Source organism: Charadrius vociferus, unplaced genomic scaffold, assembly GCF_000708025.1.
Source record: "Charadrius vociferus isolate BGI_N301 unplaced genomic scaffold, ASM70802v2 scaffold102, whole genome shotgun sequence".
Lineage (NCBI taxonomy): Eukaryota > Metazoa > Chordata > Aves > Charadriiformes > Charadriidae > Charadrius > Charadrius vociferus.
This window is the reverse complement of record NW_009647212.1, coordinates 1,990,724-2,011,289: the sequence shown is the minus strand read 5'-3', so window position 1 is coordinate 2,011,289 and position 20,566 is coordinate 1,990,724. Positions and strand designations below refer to the sequence as shown.

The 20,566-nt window shown below is 43.4% G+C and overlaps 1 protein-coding gene across 1 annotated transcript in view; it reads right to left on the bottom strand.

Annotated features, from left to right (window-relative positions):
* Positions 1–9,915: 9,915 nt before the first annotated feature.
* The window catches only part of STON2 (stonin 2), a 59,411-nt gene continuing 48,760 nt past the window's right edge, over positions 9,916–20,566 (bottom strand). Inside the window, exons 4-6 of the mRNA XM_009895888.1 lie at positions 18,524–20,359; positions 11,923–12,125; positions 9,916–9,999 (exon numbers count right to left, since the gene is read on the bottom strand). Coding sequence (XP_009894190.1) covers positions 9,916–9,999; positions 11,923–12,125; positions 18,524–20,359 — 2,123 coding nt within the window. The remainder of the gene's footprint in view (positions 10,000–11,922; positions 12,126–18,523; positions 20,360–20,566) is intronic.

Below are 20,566 nucleotides of genomic sequence, written 5' to 3'. Positions count from 1 at the left end.
ACATCACCCGGACAGTTACATAAACGTACGAGTGGTCCAAGCAAGTCCCTTGCCCAGCTGCCAAAGCCAGCTGAAACTGGAGCTGAAACTGGAGGATGCAACCAAGTAGCAGTGGTGCAGAACTGGAGAGTCACTTCCTTTTAGACCTAACAAAGCAGGAAGACCAGCAGTAGTGTTTAAGCTGTGCAGTTTACTCTCTTTCCATTACTGTAGAACTCCGCTACAAATTTCCGGGTCCCTCCTGCCCAGTTTCCAGCTATGGCTTTCAAGACACAATTCAGAAGTCTTCCTGAATGTTGTAGCAGGCAATGTGCTACAATTGATATCAGTGTAAATTGCTAAGGAATGAAGAATACAAGGGCACAGAGCAGAGACACTCAAGGTAAACCATGCTACAAATGCTGCAAGTCTGCTAAGGACCTTGGAAGGAGATGTTCTTCTGGGTTAGGGAAGCAATGGAGGGACATTAGACCTGCATTCAGCTGGGGCTCTATCATTCCAAGGCAGTGATTTAAGGCTATCTTAGCTTTCTTATCGTCTGAGAGGTACAGTCTTTTATTTCAGCCAACTCTTCAGATAGCTTAATTCCTGAATGTTTGAAAAGGACCATGTGATATTTAAATGGAAGGAAAGGACAAAGTGATATCCTAAAATGTATAGGCCATGAGTTTTTGCACTACTTGAAAATATCACATCACCTGGAATGTACCTTAAAAACTCCTAGGTGGAGCACGTACATTTGGCTGACTTGAATCCGAACATTCAGAATCAATTACAAAAGGTAACCAGCATGAATTACCACTGATTTTATCAAACATGTTCAGTTGTTCCCACATGAAAGTGAAAAAGAATCTCTCCCGTAGGTAGAAAATTTTTGTATGGGAGATTCCCGACGTAATGGGGCTTTTCTAGCAAACTTAAGGAGGAGGCTTATATTGGGAAGGTAACTATCATGAACTTTGTGGCTGCACTGTAAATGTTTCTTTTCTGAGTCGAAAGTAAAAGATGTAGCCACAAGAGGGAGGCAGAACTCCTATTCTGGTATAATAACCCCAGCAGAAAACATAATCAATCAGGGAAATATGTTTTCAAAATTTCCCTCTTTTTGTGCTAAAATAGCCCAGTAGCACTCTCCTTGAGAGCAATGACTGCTGGCTGTAACTTCTGTAAAAGTAGGTTCATAATGCATAGGAAATATGAAATGATTGATGGAAGCTGAAAATGAGTAACTAGTACATCTTTTTCTTAAACTTAAAAATTAGGTAAGAAATTACTTGAGAACAGATTGAAACTGATTTTCATGTGCTTTTGGTGGGTGCTGGGAAAGAAAACTGTCCCCATGCTGCAAGGGATTTATTTCAAAGGCATATAGTTGTATTCTTGCCAGGCTCTGATACAGAAGGATCATTTTGGTTCAGAAGGAGACTTTTTATAACAAATTACTGCTTAGAAAGTACAGCACAAGGATGTATTTAAACACATCTATTTCCGTAGCACCTCAGTAAACAGATAGGGTAATATCCTGAAATGGTGCTGTTACTTATCCTGTAAAGTACTTCCATGGGGCAGCAGGCTGCCGAGGTTCAGTGAGCTCAGCAGAGAAAGACATTTGTCTGGAGGGAGAGGGCAGGTTTTGTGTCCAGTTCCTGCTCCAAGGACTATCTCTGTAATTTACTCAACATCATTTCAGAAACTGCAGTGAGAGGCTGGCAGACCTGGTCAGTACTTTAAACACTCCAAGTCTTCGGTCCCTCTTTTCAGTCTTGAACTCTCCCTACCTGTGCCCTGGCCCTCTCGGTAGCCTCAAAGAAGGAGGTGTAAGGAAGCCAAACCCCGTTGGCGTACCTGCAGTGCGGTGCTCTGCCTGGTGAGCAGGTTTCTAACACACAATGCTCCTTCTGAGCCCGGCAGCGGGTTAGAATCCTCGAGAGAGGGAAGGCAGGAGAACGCTTGGCTTGAAAACCCAAGCTGGACTGGGCTATATAACCGTCTAGGGCTGCGGTAGTTTGAGGCACGCACAGGAGCAGTAGGTGTGTAGACATCTTTCATGCAAATTTATGACAGCTCTTGGGAATTTTGGTACTTCCAGAATGAGGCACGGGGGTTTACTGGCTGGGAGTAGTGGGCTTGGCTGCCCAGACTTGGACTTGGCCCCCGTGGTGTACCTCGGGGCAGTGGGGGGGGTCTTGTCTTTTAAAAGAGTGGCCAGAAAGTAAAGAGGTCAAACTACTGTTCTGTCCATCATACAATGCATAATTGTATTGGCCTATGCATGCCTATACAGCACACGCATGCTTTTGTTTTTTAATAGACAGTAGTTAAAAGTTATCCTTTTCCAGCATTTTCTCTTGGAGGTATTAAAAGTGCTTTATGGGTGTATATGTAAACTGAATTCTGTGCGTGACTGTGCAGACGGGTATGGACTACTCGGTTGAAAGGAGCAGTCCACACTACTGAAAAATTAATTTGTCTGTTGGCCTTTTCTCAGCTGGACACGGAATCAATTGAGGTAGTCAACTCTTACACCAACTGTAAACCAGTTGGTGAGATCCAACTGGTTTTCAGTATGTCAACAATGGGCCAAATTCTGCATGGGGTTCACAGTCCTGAAAACCAGCGAGACTTGTGTTTCCTTGACTCTTGCCTGATGCAGCGGGTCAGTGGTCCAGGCAAAAACCTGGCAGCTTCCAATGACCACTAGAGAGCAACAGTCCCTTAGCTCCGGCGAACCTGCGGAACCTGAACACACAGCTAAACGCCTTCTCGTTCCACTCTGCAGTTCACTTCTCTAGGTAGGACCCATACCACAAACCACAGCTCTCCATGATGCAGTGTGGGAGACCTCGGCTGGTCCGAGGGATCAAAATACAAGTTTAACACTGACCCTGAACAGATACCCGTGTACCCTTGAAGAGACAGGAGAATCCTGAGAAGATCCAAGCAAACGAGATAAGGGTTGGCAAACATCCTGGCTTTTCCCAGAGCATGAACAGCGCGTGATCAAAATTGTATTGGCTGGATGGCGTGTGATGTGAGAGCAGATTGGGCAAAAGTAGAATGTTAGAATATGTGCACAGATAAGCAACCAGGTAAAAGGATATAAAAGAGCACTGCTTGTAAAATAAAACGTACGATGGCTGCAACTGGATATTCAGTGTCATGTGCGGCTCTACAACGACAATGCAGAAAAATCACTGTCAACTCACACTTTCATCATCCTGTGTCTTTTAGGTCCTCTGGCCCTGTACAATTTGAGAGCTGATTTTGACAATGTGCTTCAGTTCCAAATCCAATTCTATTTGTTCACATAATATTCACACTAAATTTTTTACTGACTATTTTTTTCCTTTTTTCCCAGGGTCAGTGTTTGTAGACTGGGATTCCCCGTGCCACGTTTTTTGCATAGTTCCTGTCTTGTCTTGGGACTTCATGAGGTTTCAGCACATATTTTTCTCTGTTGAGATTGTAACTTCAGCGTATGCTATTTTGCCACCCGCACTCCCCTGGTTGCTCCTCTTGTGCCAACTGTCACTTCCCAACTGCCAGGGACATTTCTTCCTCCTGGGCAAAGGGTACCTATAACAGCTTGGGGGAGGGGAAAAAAAAGCCTGCTGAGTGATGCAGTGCAATTTAGGCAAGATTTTGATCAGGGACGGAGGATGCCATAGCTCTGTTCATGTCTTAGTTGAAAACTGTCTGCAATTTTGTTTTTGTTTCTCTTGACCAGAAGCCAGTACTCTGCGACAGTTCTGCCTGCATCTGTGCACTGACAGGAGATTTTCCCATTTTCTCATTTCATTCCTTTTTAATCTGAGTACTCTCTGTATTAATACAATTGCTGAACTGACCATGCCCTAACAAATTTCTTTGTGTCCACACAGAGGAGTAGAGCTCTCCTCTTCTGCTGTGCATAAGGGAAACCTTTACAAAAGAGGCTCTTACCTTAGGACATTACTTTCAGCTGTATTCCTCCGGTATTTCACCCTGTATTCCTCCTACCCCCTTTAGAAGCTCTTCAGGCCAAGCTTATTGCTCCCAGTTTATCCACAGCCCCTGGGGCAGTAGCAACCGGCAGACTGGAGAAGGTCCCCGACCAGGGAAGGACCAGTCTGCCCACACCCCCTGAACCCCAGCATGTGTCTGCCACATGTTGTGGCACCCCAGTGCAGCTGCGGGCAGCGGTACAGTCACCCCTCTCCATCAGGTTTTGCGGTCCCATCATTCAGGGTTGAGAAAAAGACACCTTTCATAGCTGGTGTTTAAAAAACTATTCCAACTACTTTTTTTTTTTAAAAAATATATATATATATGGCAGTTGCTGTTAGGCTTCTAATACTGTGACCAAAAGGACAGGAGTTTTTTCTGGGAATGGTGCACTTCATGTTTCAGACACATCTGCTGTGACACAGACCTGCACCTAACCTGAAACAGTGGGCTGCTGCTCCATCTTTCGCTTTACCTCAGCTGACCTACAGCAGCTTTTGTCCTCCTCATAAATTTACAACCTATCTGCATTAGGTGGTAAGGGTAATCATGACAAGTAAGAGCACTGAAAGAAAACTGGTGTTTTTTTCTCTCCAGATTGTGCTATCTCACTCTAGTGGTGTCTTTTGTTTGGGTACACATTGCCCTGGCACTCGAACTTCTCCATCTCTTGTAGGGTGTTTTGGCTTGTCTCGAAGGACTGCCCTATTGCCAAGGAACTTTGAGCTCCCTGGTTTCAAACTTTCAGCTTTTTCTGTAACTCTCTCTTTTTAAAACCATTTCGCATATTATCAAGCTATCATGGTTAATACAATCCTAGCCTACCAATTTGATAGTATCATTTCCAAATGTCACTGAATAGCTGAATTGCAGTAAATAAACTGCTATTACTAACAGCCACTGAATCTTTCTAACTTTCCTTCTTTCTTCTGGCTGACCTGATTTCCTCTTGAATAATGAACATGAGGCATCATTCCCCGTGCACCTCCCTTTTCTTATACTGTAAAATGATTGACTTACTGTCAGTTGTACTGAGGCGTACTACGGTGACTGTGCTGGGCTTGGAGCAATAACCTGAGCAGCTCTTACGATGGGTATCTGATTTTCTTTGGTCAATGGCACTGCCCGGCTCTCCAGTCTGATTCAGGGAGTGCCTTTGAGAAAAAAATATGATACATGCCTTACTTGAGTTCAAAAGAACACAGAGAATCACAGCAGAGGACTCTGTAAATAGTTTAGACCTTATCTTTACACTTCCTTTGCAAGCAGATACTCTGATTACAGGAAGACCCTGCCCTTGCATGTACTCCTGGCTTTAGCGGTCAGAGAACAGAAGCAGAAGAGACCCACTAAGCAGAAGCTTCAATTCTCATTTACTTTGTTTCAGGAAGGCTTCATTCAAGTGTTGGAATCTCTTCTATACTTTGTCAGTGCTGCTCCACATGTCTGTTTTGTGGCTCAAGCTCTATGCCTGCTCCATTTCCTATCATTCAGTCTGGATGATCAAATGAAATGATCTCTTTTCCGTATATAGTCCCATTACTTCTAATTTAGGTCCTTCTTTATGCCATTCAAAACACTCCCTTTTCCTCTTCTGCATTAGAGACTTCTGACTTATCAGAATGTACAGCACATACAACTTCAATTCACAGTGAAAATATGGATATGCTGTTTCATCTTAACATTTATTTAAGTTTTCCCATAGTTCAAACAAAACATGACATCCCATTTCAACTGATAAAATAAAAAGAAAAAAAAATAAACCACTTCTACAAAGTTAGCCAGTGTATAGACTTTCTTATTTTACAAAACAAAAAGGTAGGAACATGTTACAAAATTATCATCAAATCAACCAATGTCGATAGTGCAAAGAATGAACTGCAAGTACAGGAGCGAGAGGGATGGAGGGTAGGACGGATGGGAGGATGGATGGATGGATGTGTGGGTGGGTGGCTGGCTGGCTGAAGAAAACAGGAAGGCTAGGAACAGCTAGGCCTGTTATCACACAATATTTCATATCTCAAAAAACTCAGGATGAATATTTAACTTTAGTGGCAGAAGAGGGTCAGCATTTCATCCATACGTGATCTCTGTGTGCTGCAGATTCTTGCACTGGCCAGTTCTGGAGATGAATACAGCTATAAAAACGAGCCACTAAGAGGCACTGAAAGGCATTTTTCACCCTCTGGAACAGAGGTGACCTCTCAAGGGCTTGATTAGTTTGTGTGCATCCAAGGGCCAAGGCAATTACCGAGAAATTTCATGCAAGCAACAGAGTTAAGTACCTCCAGGCTGAACTTTGTATACCCTTTTCTCCTGGTTTCACGCTCTTTTGCATGCAATTGCTCTCTGTCTTGGGAGGTGACTGATCAAAAGGGAGTTTCAGCAGCTACTATAAGTCATGTGGAGAGGTAGACCAACGGGTCTTGGACATACTGTCAAGCAAACACGTCAGCCAGCAACCCACCAGAAAAGGTAAATTATTTCTGCAATGTTTCTTATGATACTGCTACAATGAAGAACCTAAAATCTGTCTCCTTCACAGGATGACTAAATTTGAGTCTAAATAAAATAAAGGACAAAAATAACATCAGTCGGTTACAGTAATTCTCCGCTGAATTTGCCCATTTTCCTTTGCTAGCAGAGTGTCCATAGTTAATAAATGTAAGAGGAGTTCACTAGAATAAGCTCAGCTGCCCGGAGATGTTTTTCATCTTTACCCCTTGTGATCAAAGACTGTTTAAGTTTACTTTTCTAGGCAAAATTCCCTGCAATACCTCAAGTCTTACCACAGTACAAAAATGAAACAAGACCATAATGAGAAATAGAAAGAAGGTTGAAAGTGAGAATAGCTTCAGGGAGTAAATGTATGCTTACCTTGAAGGCACATTTCCTGCACGGAGTGTTTGAGTACTACAAAGCTTTCAAATAAACCAAAGGACTGTGATTATATCTTTCTCAAAAGGAGTACTAAACTGAAACTATTCAAAGAGATTTCCCCTCCCCCCCAAGATTAAAAAAAAAAAATAAAAATCATCCCTACTACAGGCATAGCTTGTATTTAAATCATTTCTGCTACTCTAAAACTGACAGAACTCAGCTCTTTTCCCCTCACTCCCGTCAACAGTCTGTCCAAATTACTACTGTACTCCTATGAATGAAGAGTATATGGTTCATGTAAATAAAGTTCACACGGTGACAGTATCTAACGCTGAAATATTGGCACTGTTTAATCAAACAAGAACAGTCTCTTGAAAATCCAGTGGCACGTACACCAGAAAGATATTCTCCAGAGATCAGAATGGATTAAAATAGCTGGTTTATAAACCAGAACACTTCTCCAGTTTTGTCTGCGTAACTCCATGACGATTGGAAGACATACATCTGTCATATAACTAACTGCCTAAGAGAGATCAGCGTCAGGCCCTTCTTTCATGCACTTTGAATAAAAAACATAACCAGTGATGGAGAGGTAGAGAAGTTAAGTAAATCCAGAAACCTCTAATATGTTCATCTTTCAATTTTGGGGGCACGAAATATTCTGTGGCTGGAGTGTGACAGAGACTGAAGAGTTTAAGAATTCAATAGAGATGGAAAATGATATGACTTAGAATTTCTCCCCTCTTTAAGGAGTACAGCACAATTTGCTGTTACTTATTTGTGTTTTCCAGGGCTGGGGAGCAAGAGGCAAATATTCAGACACCGAACCTGCCGATTGGAGCAGGGAATCTCCCGACTGTTTCTTTCAGAAAACTTTCTCACAGTTCCTCAGCAACATCTCAGCACTCCTTCAGCTTGGTTTTGTTGGATTTCTTGCTGGTCCTTTTCAGAAACTGTACGCTAGGAGCTGCAGTGAAAAACAGGGAAAACACCCAGAAGTTCTTCGAATGCCTCTGAAAAGAAGAGTGAATTTCATAGAGAGGAGTTGCAGTGCAACTCACCACAGCCAGCCTGCAACAGAGCTCAGAACCAGTAATGAATTCAGCCCCGCGCTCTCAGATATTTCACAACCTATACAAGTTACCACCTAATAATGATTCTTTGCCCTTGATCGGTAATTTTAATCCACTGATCTCAGAACGCTTTGTAAAAGTTAATAGCATTTCTCCACATACAGAGAGATGTTGCAAATACTTAGTACTAACTGGTGTGCTCTGAGGGAGGAGCTCTCAGTAGGACTACCTGCAAGGGAGTATTACGTGCTTATTAAGAAGTCTTAGAAGGACCGAGACTTTACATACTTACAGTGGTGTACCTGTGTAAATATAAATCACTAGGTTGATCTAGGCCTGGAATTTAAGTGCCTATAAAAAGGCATTTAGAAGTTCCCTATAATTTGTTTTAAATTCTACCACTATAATTAATCTCATGTTTTATTTGGGATCTTAACATTGTAGTGATTTTTATAGGAGTCACAGTGCAAGTAGTAACCTTCTGTTATATGAAATGTAAAAAAAAGTAAATTTATAAATCTATAAAAAAAGCTTTAATTCCTTATGATTTTAATTTACATTGCCAAGGCTTTCCAAATGTGTGATTTTAAAGTCAGCAGTAACCTTTCAAGAGATGAATGATTTAATAAATTACTTTTCTTACATTTAAAATTCCCTGGAGACAAAATATTCTGCAAACCATGGAAACAACTACAAAACATGTATTTTGAACACTGTTTTACCTGAAAATTTATATGAAGGAGTGGTTTTTGCCTTCTGCATTTTTATTTAGAAATAAGGTTTAAGACTTGCTGTTACTTTCAGCTAAATGGAGATTGAAAAATCTCTATGATGGAAGCTTGTTTTTAATTTTTGAAAAAAGATTTTGGGTCCCAGCTAGGGGGGGGGTTTATAAAGACACAAATTACTTATATTGTAGGTTCAAGATAGAAAACGAAAGTAATATTGCACTGCAAGCAAGGACAGACTTTCAAGGAGTTTCAGGAAGGCAAACAGCATTGTCTGTTAAGGTAATCATGTTCTGACATTTTCAATAACCATCCACCTTACCCATCCAGGAAAACATAAAAAAAAAAAAACCCACCCCAAACCAAACCCCAATGCTTTTCCCTTAAATATCTTTCTAGGCAGGAATGATCTAATCTTAGCAAAGTCCCTCCTGTATCACCTCTATTATAACACACATTCCCTGTTACTAGCAGCTATAACCATGTTCAGTCAAGATAACAGAACAGCCCAGACTCACAAATAAAAATTTTAAGAAACTGCAGAGGTTTTCTTGTAACTTGTGCAGCCTCCATGAAAATGTGCACAATGACATGTTGTCGTTCAGAGGATGAGACAGGAAAGGGTGAATAGAAGAACAGCTACATAATTAGCTGCCCTGTCTGTAGTTCATCTGCTTGCCCAGTTACTATGTTTAAGATGCAGAGTTTGCTGATGCGCTAGAACGGTGCTCAGGGTTTTCACTCTGTTGACAACTTCAGAAATGAGATCACTGGAGCATCACTAGATGCTCCCGAAGTTTTATTTGGCAGTTCAGCAAGAAGCGAATCTGCCGATGGCCAAACCAACAGGCATACAAAAAAACTGCTTAACGTAGGAGGGCAAGTAAGTTAAGTCAGATAAAGGCTGCTTTCTGGTTTGGCTGTGGTGGTGGCCAGACCATACTTCAGTGCAGAACCTAGACAGTGAAGAGGCAGAAAAGGCAGGCTTGACTGAAATACAAGTCATTCTGTCTATACTAACTGCACTTAAGTCATTCCAGCAAAAGCCCACGGGTCCGTTCCAAACAAACCACTGGCGGGCTTCTTCTCAGAGTATGGATCATCACAAGGAAAAATAATACTCTTCAGAGCATTATTTTAAAAGTAGTACTCCATACTTCTTAAAGAAAAATACTAAAACCCTGCAAAAGTCCTTTCTTCCAGGTCTTTAATTTGACAACCCTTCTTGGGACCAGCAGACTGATCTTCCTTCACTGCGTAGCACATTCATTGACGTTTGCAGTATCTTCTCCCTTCAGATCCTCATTCAAGCTTTTTTTCTGCTCTATTTCGACCTGGCAGAGGAAAAAGAGGGAGAACATTTGTAACGAGAAAGGAAAAAAAAGGATTCAAAAATCTTCCTTAGTGGTGATTTGTGTCCTGCTCAGATGAAGAAACTCTTGGTAAACTGAGAGGGTTGTGAAGAGAAAAAGACTGAGGAGGGAAAGCTGGATTTGATGTACTGTAAGTGTTTTCAGTCTAACCCAACCAGTTTTATGACTCAATAGTGGCATGATGTCACTTGCAGAATAGGTAATGTCATGCAGAGGACTGGTCTCACACGATGTTATATTCGTTACTATCCCCAGCAGTACTCTGAATCCAAACCCAGAACCAAATCTGCAGAGGACAGGTGGCTTCTTAAGTGATAGCAGACAATCAGCCTCAATTTTAAGCTCTACAAAGACTGATGTATAAAGCAAAGAGATTAATTTACAAAATGCACATCTACATTTGTGTTCTAAATTTCAACACCTCCTAAAACTCAGGGATAATCCAATGTTTAATTCTTAAAAGGAATACTTAGGAAGATCAAATACCATCTCCAGGGAATTTAAGAGACTACTAAAAATGGAATTACAATTACCATTAAAAATATTTGCCATGAGAATCTTTTCAGTATCTCTCATCATAGCCCTTAAAGAAGGCAGGTAGGATGCCAATTTCTCTGCTGAGTGATCAGCTAACACGCAAATTTTGGCATACTGAGATTCTTGGCAGGTATATACATACTGCATTTTCCCATCTGCTCCTCTCCTTAGGGCAGGCAGGAAGAAGAAATATTTAAGCACAGAAATAACACGATCCTTTAGGCTGCTGTAGCAATCCCACTGTAGCACTCTCACTGGAGCTGCTATGAAGTGCAGCAAAACTCCCTGTTCACGCTGTGACCGTATGAGCTAATCCCCAGTAGCTGGCTGGGTGTATGTGTGTGCTCTCTGTCGTGGTTTGGGCTGGGCTGGCTGCTAAACAAATGACAGATGCTCTCTTTACCTCTCTCTCCCCCTTCCCAGAAGAGAAGGGAGAGAAAATAAGGGAGAGACCTATGGGCTGAAAACTAAAACTACTTTAATGAAATATTAATAATAAAAATAAAATATAATAACATATATAAAAAAGAAAATAATGAAATGTATACAGTATACACAAAACCAGTATGGAGCTTCCAGGATGATGATCATGTCACCAGCAGGTACTGGGAAAGTCCCAGATTGGACTCAGTGATGGACGGGAGCTGAACTCAGGATCTGGATTCAGGAATGCATGGATCGGAATCAAAGGCACATGAACAGACAGAGTCCTTGGGTGCTGGCCATTGAAGAAAGAGACTAACCCCTTTGATCCCTCAGCTTTTATACTGAGCATGAAGCAGATGGGATGGAATTCCCTGTTGGTCAGTTTTGGGTCACCTGTCCTGTCCGCTCCTCCCCACAGGTATGACCCATCTACTCTTTTCCGCTTCCGACCCTCCAATGGGGCAAATAACAAAGTTATCTGCCCTTGGGTGTTATACCAATACATATAAGCCAGAGCCTCTCTGCATATCATTCCTTGGCATCAACTAGAAACATAGGTCTTATCATTCTGGAAGCAGACAATGTCTGAAGAATATGCCACTAATTTTGGAAAGTGCAGTTACTTAGAAGAGACTTAACTGGAAAGCAAAATTACTGAAAAGGAAATTGGTTCTGTTTTACCTCAAACCAGGACACTCTTCCACAAAGCAACTGCAAGCAAGTTTATTCCATCTTTGCAGAGGGATAATCCACTGCTTGTTTGCCATGAATCAACAGGCTGCACATGGGTAGGTACTGCAGAGAGCCTGGCATGAGCCAAATTCCCACCTCATCTGCCCATGGTATTTTATTTGTCTGCCCACACTTTTCCAGACAGCGTAGCATGAGTAACCCTGGCGATTGCCACATGCTCAGCTTTACCTTGTAACTGTAGTGTGCTGAATAGTTGACCCACTTCCTCACATCGGTCTTGTCCTCAACAGAGATGGACCGAACAGTGGCTTTGGACGCAGAAGTGGTAGGCATGTCAAATTCCACATCTACATAGCGGACAAAACTGGAAGGCACTTCCCGGTCAGAGCCAAGCTCTAGGTGACAGAAGAAGCAGTGAGGATGGCCAGAAACTGGAAAAAGAGAGCAAACAGACATGAAAGTTGTGCTGAATGGATCAAAAAAGACAACATCTAACAGGAAGCAACATCACAAAACTGCAAGAAATCCAGAATCTGCTTACTTTGCAGCAAGTGACAGTATCTTACCTGCTTCAGTAACGTTGGATTTCCCAGAGGAACTGAACAAAATAAACTGCAAAAAGGACTGATGATCACTCTAGTTTGCTTTTAGTGGGTGAAAATACAAGATGTAAATCAAGCATCATAGGGTAAAGGTATTTCCCCTCTTATGATTCCCCCAGTGTATGTAACATGCTAAGTACGTTGTGGCACATCCTTCTGAAATGTCATGTATTGACAGTAAGCAAAGGTGGGATTTGGCAGATATTTCACATTTATTTGAAACTGTTATCCCCATTTTTAGCAAAAGAAATATACTGGATAAGAAATATTTTTTCTGGTCTCAAAAAGCAAATTTGTGCACAGCTTGGAACTAACTGTATATTCCTTACTCTAACCCACAACAAGGTGGATAGTCATTAAAGATGGCAAGGCGAGGCAGTAATCATGTTCATCTCTGTCATCTGTAAATGATAACCTTTGTCATCTTTTTTTTTCCCATTTGTTTTGCTGGACAGCAGTGATGTTTAAAAATTAGAGTAGGGACTGCAAGTCAAGCTAGGGTGGTTTTATTTCTGCCTGCTGCCAACTCCCTAAGCTCTTGAGCAAGTAATTTAAGGTCTGCGCCTCAGTTTCGCTGTCTGCAAAATGAGTATGAGAGCCTTCAAAGCCACCTTGGGCCTTCTCACTGACGGGATCCTATTATCTATGTATGTGTAAAAGAAAGTAAGGTATAAATAAATTAATAGAATCCTTGTCTGCCACTGTTCCAGCCTTTAGGATTTCTGACTACTTGTTCATTGGGAAAGTTCTTCTCCATACAGCTCAGCAAGGTGTACAGGACAGAGAAAAGGAAGGAAGGCAGAGTAAAAAGAACTGGATGGGGAAAGCCCAGAAGCTGTTCCTGGCAAGAGGAGGAAAACAATGCCTGTGAAGGACTTGCAAGCCTGGGTCTTGACAAGGAAGTCAGCTCCTCATCCAGAGCTTAGCCCAAAAGTCAGCCTGGTCGAGCTGAAGCTTCAAAAGCAACATGTGGGCTTTGGAGATATTACTAGTCCCAACAGGATGAAATGGAGCAGTCTTCAGAGGGCTTAGGCATTGCAACATCTTACTTAACCTCTGAAATAGAGGTAGAAAAAAATTTCAACATGACGTAAGTCTGGGTAAAAATTTCATCTCGAGTCAGCCTCGCAATTCCAAACAGTCTACTCAGAGTTTCCTCACAACTGGAAGGTTTATAAACTTATGTCTGTGCGGAAAATCCAAGGAGAGGCTATGCAGTGCAGCAGAGACCACAGAGATATGCAGCACCACCGCGGGAGCCAAGTTCTGAATGAGTGGGTGCAGTATCAAGCAAGCATAAAAGCTTGAGTTCTGCAAGCATTAAAATACATCACTCGCTTTTCACCTGGATTAATTATCCCAAGCACAGTTGCCCTGGTTCTAAAGCGAGATGGGATCTCTCTCTGACAGTGCTTCCCACCTTTTCACACCTGGCGCACACTTTTTCTGGATAAGAAGCAGTGGTGCACAGCAGACCTTCAAGACGATGCCACCCATCGTGGGCTAGCAGCAGTCTCATGTGCCCTCATGGAGAACACTGTGCCCTCCAGCACGGAAGGGCTTTTGCTTCTGCCCAGTTCTTGAGCTTGGCCGTGGTGGGCACGCCTGTGGTGGCAGTGCCTTCAGCCTCTGCCATGGGATGCTCAGGTGCTGCTGCACATACCTGGCAATCACTGCTCTCTGGCACTGCGTTATGAAGATGCCTAAAAATGAGTCATTCTTGGCTCAAAAATTCTGTGTTCAGCACTCAGTACTGGCAACCAGCTCCCAGTCTCAGGCTCCCCATCCGTTCCTTTCTCTTTCCTCACCCTGTACCAGTCTCAGCAGACTCCTCGTTGTAACCTTGCCTGCTCATCTGCTTTCCTGTGTTTTTCCTCTGGTTTCCCATGGGTTGCTCCCTCCTTCAGACTGCCTGGCTTGCGGCGGAGGCCCACGGCAGCCCAGGAGAGGCGGCTCTGTGCCCCATGGCTACAAAATGTTCAGCTTGTGCCGCTGCACTCCTGAGCTGGTACGTGCTCAGTTGCTTTGGGGACAGACACATGCGAAGGTAACACTGGGAAGTGTTTAACTGGGCTTGAGCACACTGTGTGACAGCTGCTTTGGAGATCTGAGCTTTTAAACTCTTCATAATTTCAACTGGACACATGGAACCAGCAACTACTCTTCTAACGCACCTGAATGTTGGTGGATATTCACAGCCTCCCCCCTTCCAAAAAAAGCCAACCCAAAACAAAACAAAAAAGAAAGTGGGGGAAATATAGGGGAAAAAGGCAGAAAACCAAAATTATTGCAGTGCAATCAACAAAGCTATTTTTCAATAATTTAATTTCTTCTAGTAGGAGTACCCACTAACAGAAAAGACCATGCAAAACACTAAAAAAATTATGGACGTTTAATTTAAACCAGCTCATCATGGTAGGCAACAAGATGAACTGATGAAGAAATCAGCTCCTCCACCAAACCTATAGCAAGAATACTGAGCACATCAGGCTTCATTAGTGTCCCAAGCGTGAGGCACACAAGGCACAACTTCTGTAGACCTGTGTTTGCTCAACAGGCTCATTCAGGGCTCTTTCTCTAATGGACAGGTACGCTTTTTAGTAAAATTAGGAGGAATTCGACAGGCAGCTTTTGTTTTGCATCTCTTGCTTCCTTGAGCTACTAACATTTCATTCTGACAATCGAGGATCTGATAACATAGTTCATATATATGCACGGGTTACAGTGATTGTAAGGAATCTGTTCCAAATGACTCTGATGTCCCAACATGTTTGGATTAAAGGATTTAATTTACTTCACAAAGTATACCAGGCAGCACGCCTGGGATCCACAGCCAAACCAGGCCAAAGTTCGAATAACCAGATCCAAGGGTCTGCACAGGGCCTTCATCCCTGCTCTGCTGGAAGAGCATTTTCCCACGATCGAAGACTGGGTGGATGTTTTCCTAATATTCTGCTGGTGGATTACGCCTGGGATCCACAGCCAAACCAGGCCAAAGTTCGAATAACCAGATCCAAGGGTCTGCACAGGGGCTTCATCCCTGCTCTGCTGGAAGAGCATTTTCCCACGATCGAAGACTGGGTGGATGTTTTCCTAATATTCTGCTGGTGGATTAAAAAAACCCAAACATGTGGAGCCCAGCCAGCTGCAACCGGAGCTCTGCAAAGCCTGTAAATAGGCTTTCTTTATCAACTGCTTTGATCATATTAATTGTGAATATGAGAAGGGCAATAAAGTTTAACAAGCTGTTTTGGAAAGGATTTCAGCAATGTGCTCAGTAGAATCCTGTCCATAGATTTTTTTTTTAGGTCAGATCATAGTCAGAGTACACACAGTCCTTCATTTGTCTTATGCTTTTCCATGCCCAGTCATAAGCAGATGTTTTGGCTACAAAATAATACAATCAGTGCTGATAATGCGTTCCTGGAGTGAGAGTGCAAAGGGCCCCATCCCATTAGAAAGCACAAAGAAAAAATGTTTGGATAAGACAGTGAAGCTGCTGACATAATTCTTAGCAATTTGGGTGCTAGGATACTCCAACCTGAATGCAAGCTGTGAGCTTCGGGAGGGACCGTCTCTCCTCCGCTGCACGGCTGTGGTGCTGCCTGCCTGTCAGGACAGACCACAGGCAGGGCTGATGGTGTCCTGCACCTCACGTCTACGCAGGGCCTGCACCTGTCTGCGTACAGGGAACGAAGCGCAAGAGGTCCAAGCGACTAGCTGGAGACCTCTGGAGATGCTGGGATGGTGTTCGCAAGGCGTGATGTGTCAGCACACACAACGTGGATGAACAAAGGGTCCCACAGTAAGTCTGTGCCTATGTATATACTTCTTCGATAGGCACATGGGGCAGGCAGATGGGCACGTGTGCTGGAGGCAGTCGTGCAATACCACGTCCCAGGTAGCGTGGACGGGTTGTGTGGCCTCTGGAGGCAGGGTGGAGCTGGAGGCTGTGGCTACCTACAGCATTTCTTACCAGCCGCAGTGTGATGCCACCACCCCTCTCCTGCTCTAGAGTCCAAGGCAGCAGAGTAGCTCGTTAGCAGACCAGATGTTTACAGAGGACCCAGAGTGCTGTTTGAGGTGAGCTGCAGGTGCCACAGTAAGAGAGCATGAAGTGCGAGCCAGGGGAATGTTTTTATACTTAATGCATCACTTACAGGGACTTCTGCAAATAGGTGGAGGTGAGTTATTATATGACTTGTGGGTAGGGCTAGATACAGCCAAGCATGCACAAGGTTGGGAGTAGACCTACACACATCAGTATCACGGGGTCAGAAGTGTATGTGGTCCATCAGGCAAATCTAAGGAGTGGGAATCAATGCTTTTGAGTACCATCCACATCCCTCTTTGTTTGCCATATACTTTGAGTAAGGAAAACCATGGGACAAGTACCGTCAAGAAATGTAAACAGTCCTTGAGAGGCAAGGTCAGATTTAAACGACACCTGGCCTGCCCAGTCATCACTCTGGGATTCCATCTCTCTCATGTATCTCATGTGTCCTGGCCAAGACAGTACTTGCAAGGCCCTTCCTTTCCCTGAAATTACATCTGCCGTGACCAAAGGGGTGAGGACACTCTCTTCCTCTCAGGATGTAAACAAATGCTAACCGCCCTGCGTTCCGCACGGTGACACTGATGGATGGATGCTCTGTGGCTGGGCTCCAACAGCAGCGCCAAGTTTGTGCTGCATTTCCCCCGACACAAGGCATATATAATAAAGCCTCACGCTGGGAGAGACGAGATCAAGGAAACAGGAGACATAGATCAACATCTCCCTCAAAGTTGTCATGGGTAAGGGAGCATCACCTCACAGGAGTCAGTAGAGCCAGGAGTTCTGCCTCTTCTCCTGGTTTGCTACTGGAATGTTCTGTGATTGCGTTAAAGTTTAGAGGCTTTCATTTCCCCAGCTGTAATGTCTATATGGTATACAGAAATCCTTGGAGAGAAGATGCCACAGAAGGCCCGGTTTCACAGCATCTCGTTCCCAGAGCGCATGTAGATGACATAGTGAGACTTTCCTCACAAGCATGTTATTGCTCATAAACAGCCCGAGGTTAATTGTTCATTGTGATATGTCTCTTGCGTTCCCAAGCTCTCTCTTCTTACGCCCAGAAAACACGGAGCCTTCACGTTTGTCAATGATATCCCTCCAAATTTCTAACCTATGGTGTAAGCTGGCGTCCGTGGGCCGAAATATGATCCAAAAGATTAGAAGACTTAGATCACTGTTTTGCTGACACTACAACTCAAACTCAGCAAAAACATATGTCCTTAGGAAGTGCCAAATCTGGTACAACACTGAACTTTCAGGGAACACTGAATACGGAAACCCACTCAGTCACCCAGCTGCATTACTAAAGCGTTAATACTAAAAAGGGCACCTCATTTGTAAAAAGGTAGGCTAGAACAGAGAAATCAAGAAGTAGAATTCACTGTGAATAAAAATAAACCCAAGTTGTCTGGCTTTATTGCCCACCATGGATGAAAGGCAGGAAGTGGAATGACTGGCAGTGATGGCCAAAGGGAACAGTAGCTTGCTCATATTATTTGAATGTTTAATTATGATCACGTTTCTAGAAATACAAACACTTGTGGGTTTTATGTTGGTATTCTCTCTTCAGGTTTAAGCTGTATTTACCTGTCTGCACTGATTACAGGAACATAGCCACAAACTGGTGTTTGGATATTTTTTTTTTTTTTTAATGGTTGCACAATGTCTTCTGTCCTTTTTCAATCCCCATTCCAGACAGTTGGGAGGCATTGGTTATGGTATACACCTTGAAATATATAGCACTGGCTCAGTATGCTTGGCAATACATGGAAAAGAAATCACCCGTGCTGGAACTACAGCAATTTATCTGGTCGTGTCATTCAGCCCCGTAGCAAGTACAAAAATATTGCCTTTGCAAGTTACCTGAAAAAGCCTGCTGCCAATAACAGTGCTAAGCACACAGAGACGTTTGATGCCTAAGTCCCATAATGTACTCATAAAAGCAGAGACAGAAGGCATATTTTTGCATCACCTGTTTTTATCATTTGCAATGTTTGTAGGATACAACTACTGCAATGAAGGGCCAGATAAATGCTCCATGCAACTAACTGATGTCCTTTGGTATACTACAGAGGGTGATTCATCCCTCACCATGTAAACACAGTATTCCCTACCTTCCCAAATACATAACTCCTTTTAGTTTACTCCTGCAGAGATGGTATGCACAACTCACCTGAGTTTTTGTCAGGCAGTCGGTTTATCCTCCATACGATGGAATTAAAGGCATGCTCATATTTGGCAGTTCCCAAAGTTACTCTCATTACTGGCTCAGAACCAGACAGACTGGTTGATCCAAAAGTGGCCCCCTTGTTCACCTTGGCTTTCAAAGATTTCTCCCCCAGGACGCTCTCCCTGCGGAAGTTCTTCACCCACTCGTTTGGCACTGGGTAGCGGATCATCACATTTTCACAAGGGACCTGAGTTAAAGGGTCACGGTTGGAAGAGAACCCAGTGGACATCATCAGCCAGCTCTGCACCTCCACCTCCGCACCATTGATGCTGGCAGCTGTCCTCAGAGTAAAAGGCAAAGTTTTCTCAGCAAAGACAGTTCTGAATCGCATCAGTTCAAACCGGCAGGCATCCAAGGGGTTGAACAGGATAATACGGGAGTTATTAAACATATCCTCATCTACACATGAATGGAACCGACAGCTATATAATTTAATCCACTTAGTGGTAGTAGTAGGCATAATATCCTGCCTTGCAACTATTTCATTCCCTTTGATCAGGATATCATTAAGGCCCAGTCTGCATTCTGCCAGGCCAGAAAGGAAGCTGAGAACATAGACATGGGTCAGCACACTGTGCTGGAGAATCACACTGTCTCCTTTGGCCAAGATACCACGAAACTCATCCCTGACATCAACCGTGATTTCTTCTTCTTGATAGTTTAGTCCCACTGTGCTCAGATCTGTTGATGAGGCTGGCAAGTTCATCAGTGTGTCTTGCACAGCACTGATGAAGCTAAGGAAGTCTTCATAATCTGTAGTCCCAAGCTTGATAATTTGCTCTCTCTCTGCTGTGTGAGCAATGGCTGGCTTAGGCTGATACTTCTTTTTCTCCTTGTAGGTTGTGCGGTCCAACCGCACACTGTGTATCCTTCCATTCTCATCATAGTTCTGGAGTTTGCGCTCTGAAATCTCATGATTGATTTCAAGTTTGAATTCCCGGAAAGGCTTCTCCAGTCCCTTCTCATAAAAAAGCTGAATACATCCACTGTCAGTCAGCTTGACGTATATTGGTCCCCAGTGCCTGGATGACATAATATTCTTCTTCTCTGGGATCCTGAGCATCATTGGCCATCCATCCTTTGGCTGAACTGGGGCCAGGTTAAATAAGGCTGCATCCAGATCATATGGCATCATGGGGTCATCGTCAGGCAAGGTAGGGCTGCTCACATGATCTGGGTCTCCAATCTGGAGTTGCTTGAGCTGCTCTACAGCATCTGTGTGGGTTACACTTTTGTTTGCCTCATGGAAACTGATGGTATCAGGTTCTTGATGGAGAATGATGAGAGAATCTCTTTGGCTTTTGCCTGGAGCACTGGAGACAGAGGAACTTTTGGAACGCCTGTCTCGCTCCTCGAAGAATGAGCTGAATGGATTGATGGGTGAAGGCTGGACATCTCGCAGAGATTCGTCCAGGAAGGGATTAGTAGCACTCCATGGTGGTGTTTCAACAGAAGGCAACTTGGTTAAGGAGGAGAGATCTAGTTTTTTAATTTTGGAGAGGTCACCCAATGTGCTTTTAGGACGTTCTCTTTTCTTAAAGGATGTAGTGATGTTAAAGTTAACGTCTGGAGTCTGTGTTTCTGCAGGTGGGGTGTCTGTTTTCAAGGGAGAAAGGTTCTGCGGTGCAAAACTGACTTCATTGTCATCAAAAGTCACCCAGCTGGGAAAGCGAACTGTGGTCGGGGTAGATGAATGCCCATTCACAGAAGTGTTACTCAGCTGCCAGTTGACAGCCTCCATATCTACTTCTTCATCTTCCTGGAGAGACGAGGAATTGTCTTTAAAAAAAGAGGGGAGGGGAGGAAATTTCAGCTAATTATTCTGAAGTTACCTAGTTCTCTCCACTAAAAGAAAAACACAGTCTGCACAATAGTTTGCATGCTCAAGAAAGACCTAGTCATATGCTGGGCAAGAAAAATAATCAAAAGACTTGGCTAAAATGCTGAAGGGTCTGGCAAGAATGAAGAAATTGGTTCAGCCAGTTT